This window comes from Atta colombica, unplaced genomic scaffold (assembly GCF_001594045.1).
Source record: "Atta colombica isolate Treedump-2 unplaced genomic scaffold, Acol1.0 scaffold198, whole genome shotgun sequence".
NCBI classification, from domain to species: Eukaryota; Metazoa; Arthropoda; class Insecta; order Hymenoptera; family Formicidae; genus Atta; species Atta colombica.
In genome coordinates this window covers 747461-752087 of record NW_017259291.1, presented here as the reverse complement: position 1 = coordinate 752087, position 4627 = coordinate 747461, and the positions used below count along the sequence as shown (strand labels likewise).

Here is a 4627-nt window from a genome sequence, read left to right as displayed (position 1 = left end):
AAATTAAAACATATAAATAAACATAAATTAATTATATAATATTTATTATGTATAACAATAATTTAAAATTCAAATTTCTTTAAATTTCAAAAATAAATATATATACTATTTCAAAATATGTACTTTAAATGAACAGAAAATATTTTACATCGATTATCTCAAGATATAATAAGTACGTTGAAAGTATGTAAAATCACGCTATGTCATGCAACCTTCAAAAAGATCCAGAGACCTGAAATAAAAAATCTGAAATTTCATCTACGGATTAAATCGCGTAAAAATTTATCAAAATTATACGACATATATTATGTATTTTAAGACAGACGATATTCGTCATTCGGTCATTATCGCGTGCGTAGAATTTATTACGACGCAGCAATCGCTCGCGATCGCATGACGAAAAAAAATTACATCGTATGATGCATTATCGACGAGTTTTCTCATAACGACGTCGTCACGTCGGGCGCGTTTAATCTCGAAAACACGGTCTGTCCCTCTCTTGTCCTCTTCTGCAATTTAATTTTATCAGTGAGCCTTTTTGCGCCGTTCTTGAGAGCGCAATTATATCTTCGCGAAATATCTTAAGATGCACCGCGCGCACAAAAAGCATCAGTCATTTTCGGTTTAATAAACTCACTTCTCTGATGCTCTGCCATTCTTGATCCTTGAACTTTGACGCTACCCTGCTCGATTCCCCTTCACCGGTTTCCTTTCGGCACAGCCGAATATATGAATCCGTTCCACAATACGTGTGGCCTTGCCGCCAAAACGACACAGTCACGCGCAACTTTGAAGCAGTTTGAGGTTAAGCATCATACGATAAGCATCATACGTTTTCTTGTTCCTCTCCAGAGTCTCAGTATTCCCATAATCTCCCATTGCCCCTCCACAAACTAGTCTCGCAATTTTTCACCTTCAACTGATATAAACGGCGCGCGATTATTAAATTAATTTTAATCGCTTTTAGAAACGAGAGAGGAAAAGAGACAGAAAAATATGAATATTTTCCCTTTTAAATATATAGAATCTATTTTTTACGCAATTTTCATGCATTTTACTCATACGAAGCACGTGTCTAAAAAGAAAAAAAGAAAGACGAGAAGTGCAGAATTGCATTCTAAAAAGAGTTAATATTTGTTTTACTAATTGATTTTTTATTTATTTTGATCTTAAGAAACTGGACTTCGTATTTAAATATTCTGATATAGCAATAATTTCATGCAGCATGTTCTACGGCACTTTACCGTTTTAAATTGCGAATGCAAAAAGAAAACACGATCGAGAGAACACAATTGAAATTGAAAGTAAACGCTATCGCCATCTGGTTGCTTAAGGCTACATTTTCTGAAAGTCGAACGTGATTGTGTTACGACTAACAGCGGACGTTTTTACAAAAAAAATTAATGTACGTCTAGCAAAAGTTGTTAATGATTATTAAAATTGTATTTTGACATTAACTGTGTTTATATGTCGATATTAAAAAAAAATCATGCGTTTAATCACTAACATAGATCTAATGAAAAACTTAACCTCACTTTCTTAAAGAAATTTATATAATTCTATATTATTTTACTATATATTAATGTAATATTCGTTTTTGTAGTATATCATATAATAAATATTATATTACAGAGAGATGAGATTAACATCGATATTTCGTAATGCGAGACAGCCACAGAATGAAAAGAAAGTGCCTTTTAAGGAGATTTTGCCATTAAAATTGAAGAGTTCTGTGAGTGGAAAAAATCAGAGAATAACAGGTATATTTAACTTTCTGAAACTGATGGAGTTTATTGGCTCCATTCAATTATATTCTTTTGGAGTAGAGAGTGAATCTCTATTTCATTTATTTATAAATCTCTGTCAAGAATATAAAACAATTTAATTTTTTATTCCATCTATAACTGTGAATTATTCTTATTAAAATATATTTAGATCTATCTTCATAGTTATCTAAAAATAAAAGATTACCAAGAAATTCATCAGTGAAATTTATTCACAAATTGCTTGATAACCTGTAGTTTTTAAGTAATTGTATTGTGAAAGCAAACCTTAATACATTCATTCTTTTTAATATTGATTTTGATTCCTTGAAATTAATTTTATGGACTGTAAATTCATTCTGCACAGAACACATCAATATTTATTACAATTGTCAATAATTAATGTTCAAGAAAATTATATTTCTTATATATATAATTTTATAAAATTAATAATTTGAATATATTTCTATTTCTAGAAAAGGGATGTTTATTAGAAATGTCCATTCTTTTGACGTGTCTCGAAGAAAATGAGTTTGAAGATAAAAAATGTATTCCACAATTAAAAGCATTAAATCAATGCTACCAAGTTTACACAAGTAGTATGGAATGTATGCATTCTTTAAAGGATCAAATTGTGCCTGTATCTAACAGTAAGAACTTGACGCATAATCAGATTACATATCTTCTACGAAGATATCCTACAGTATAGTTTTTTTTTCTGTAATACGACTTCAATGCATTAACATATAATACATTGTAAAACAATTTAGATTATCACTTAAATATATAAAAACTGTTTCTGTAAATATTTATGAAGCTCTATAGATATCTTTATTTCCATTTGTACAATTATCTTATTAAAATATGTACATATACATGATGATTTTTTTAAATTTAAAATAATTATTTTCCATTTTTAACATCAGTGATCATCCTGTTTATCAAAAATTGTATGCGAACGTTTCAACGCAAGTCGTTTCGAGTAACCTAAATTTGATACAATTTATTATGCAAAAATTTGATCCATGCATCCATTTAAAATTGTACATAAAATACATACGAATTGGTTGGTCAATGTTGGAAATAATTGGAGTTTTCTGAATGATATTCAACTGCTGCTCGATTCTTTGTAAAGCCTTATAATTCTCTAATTGTCCATCTTTATAATAGTAATATGTACAGAATAATGTTATAGCACAAAGTATTAAGGCAATTTTTCTGCACAACCATGTTGTACTTAGCAGGTGCGCCTATAAGAGAAAATGGAATAGTATTATGAGAAACAATTTTTTTAACTTTATTATAATATTACCTTATCATCTGGAGATTGAAGAATAATCTTATCATAATATTGAACAAGTATTCTTTCAATCACTATATTCAAACTTAGGATACTAAAGAGCGCAACTCTTGCATCAACCGTTCTTCTAGAAGAACTGAATAACGCGCAGAGAATGCAGCTGACAGTATAAAATATAATAGATTGAAACCAAGACACTTCTCCGATAATCCAGCTTTGGAAAGTACGTATATATGAGAAGATCTCGTAAAGTAGTTCCTTCTGATCTTTAGCCGATTCTCTAAAATTTAATCAAGAGTTTCAAATCGACAGTTTATATAGTAATTTGACTTGAAATTTTTAAACGTTACAAAAATCGTTTTTACTAACTCACTTGAAATCCGACACCATATTGCTGACTGTATCAGACGAAGTCTTTAATACAGTTCCCAGTTCCTTGCCATGATCTAAAAGCTCGTTTTGAATACGCAAACCTTCCTTTTGACTATTTAAAATTACACCTTGCATTTCCGATGCTTCTAACAATTGATCCTTCATGCGGGAAGATATTTGAAACAATCTAAATATAGAAATGATACACAATCTAAATATAGAATGATTAAATGTAATTCAAATGTAAAAATGTGTGAGTTTTTTTATATTTTACATATGCAAAAACATTAGGGTATTATAGATATGCACTTACAGCTTTATAGTATTTTCAACTTCAGTTTGCCAAGCTTCATGATTCAAAAAGAAACAAATATGAGTTGCGTGAGTGTAGAATTCATTATAAACACTAAAGGCTCGATCTGTCATGTCGCCAATGCATTTCCTGTGAAGTAAATCATGGTTATTACAAAATTAGGCATAAAATATAACTAACAAAAAATACTCGTTTTACCGACGCTCATCTTCTGTTTCACTGAAATGGCAACTGTAAGTTGTATGACCAGAATCTTCTAAGAAGCAATTTGCTAGTTGAAGGGCAAGAAGTGAATGTTCGTAATCATTCAATTTATCGCAATTGCTCTCCAATGTTTGGAGCGCAGTATGCCAACATTTTCCATGTTGTGGCAATGATGATTTTGCTGAAAATGATAAGTTTTTTATGTATTTTCTGTTAACTGTTACTCTCATCAATTTCTTTTCAATTTCCTACCTTTTATCAAGGAATACTCTTTTTCTCCCAAATCTCTTAAGACCGTATTGCCATTGTTAGCTGATGTTTCATGGATAATAAATAACAAAAGCCAAATCATCTTGGAGTTAAATGTACAGCCCTCTCAGATCTTACAAACTTTCAGGAAATGTATATTAATGTAGTTCTCCATTATTCTGTTAGATGACACATTTGGAGTAAACAATTTTATTTACTATTAAAATACAGAAATACATAGAATATGTTTTATATCTATAATTAATCATACATATGTGAGGGCTCAACGAGCAAATGAAAAGTGACAATTAACATGTGTGTTAATCAAAGAAAATAGATAGATAAAATTAATAGCAAAAATATCCGCAAGTTTGAACTTAACAAATCCACAGATCCGACTTCCAAACATTTACAAACATCTATGCA

At 30.0% G+C, this 4627-nt stretch overlaps 2 protein-coding genes across 2 annotated transcripts; one reads left to right on the top strand and one right to left on the bottom strand.

Annotated features, from left to right (window-relative positions):
• Positions 1-1339: 1339 nt before the first annotated feature.
• Positions 1340-2487, top strand: LOC108686979 (coiled-coil-helix-coiled-coil-helix domain-containing protein 1). Its single transcript, XM_018192514.1, has 3 exons — positions 1340-1405; positions 1633-1760; positions 2240-2487. The coding sequence occupies exons 2-3, from the start codon at positions 1637-1639 to the stop codon at positions 2470-2472; spliced, it is 357 nt and encodes a 118-aa protein (XP_018048003.1). The 5' UTR covers positions 1340-1405; positions 1633-1636; the 3' UTR covers positions 2473-2487.
• Positions 2488-2685: 198 nt separating this feature from the next.
• Positions 2686-4304, bottom strand: LOC108686978. The gene is made up of 7 exons (XM_018192513.1): positions 4205-4304; positions 3947-4133; positions 3749-3877; positions 3437-3622; positions 3076-3343; positions 2824-3013; positions 2686-2750 (listed from the first exon to the last, which is right to left on the bottom strand). Exons 1-7 carry the CDS (start codon positions 4302-4304, stop codon positions 2686-2688), a joined length of 1125 nt encoding a protein of 374 aa, XP_018048002.1.
• Positions 4305-4627: the final 323 nt, after the last annotated feature.

Excerpts from the sequence above, each read along its gene's own strand:
- LOC108686979 (XM_018192514.1), top strand. The coding sequence starts at position 1,637 with ATGAGATTAACATCGATATTTCGTAATGCGAGACAGCCACAGAATGAA. Across the intron at positions 1,761-2,239 it reads AAAAAATCAGAGAATAACAG|AAAAGGGATGTTTATTAGAA; the intron begins GTATATTTAACT and ends TTCTATTTCTAG.
- LOC108686978 (XM_018192513.1), bottom strand. The coding sequence starts at position 4,304 with ATGATTTGGCTTTTGTTATTTATTATCCATGAAACATCAGCTAACAAT. Across the intron at positions 3,623-3,748 it reads GTTGAAAATACTATAAAGCT|ATTGTTTCAAATATCTTCCC; the intron begins GTAAGTGCATAT and ends TTCTATATTTAG. Across the intron at positions 3,344-3,436 it reads AATATGGTGTCGGATTTCAA|AGAATCGGCTAAAGATCAGA; the intron begins GTGAGTTAGTAA and ends ATTAAATTTTAG.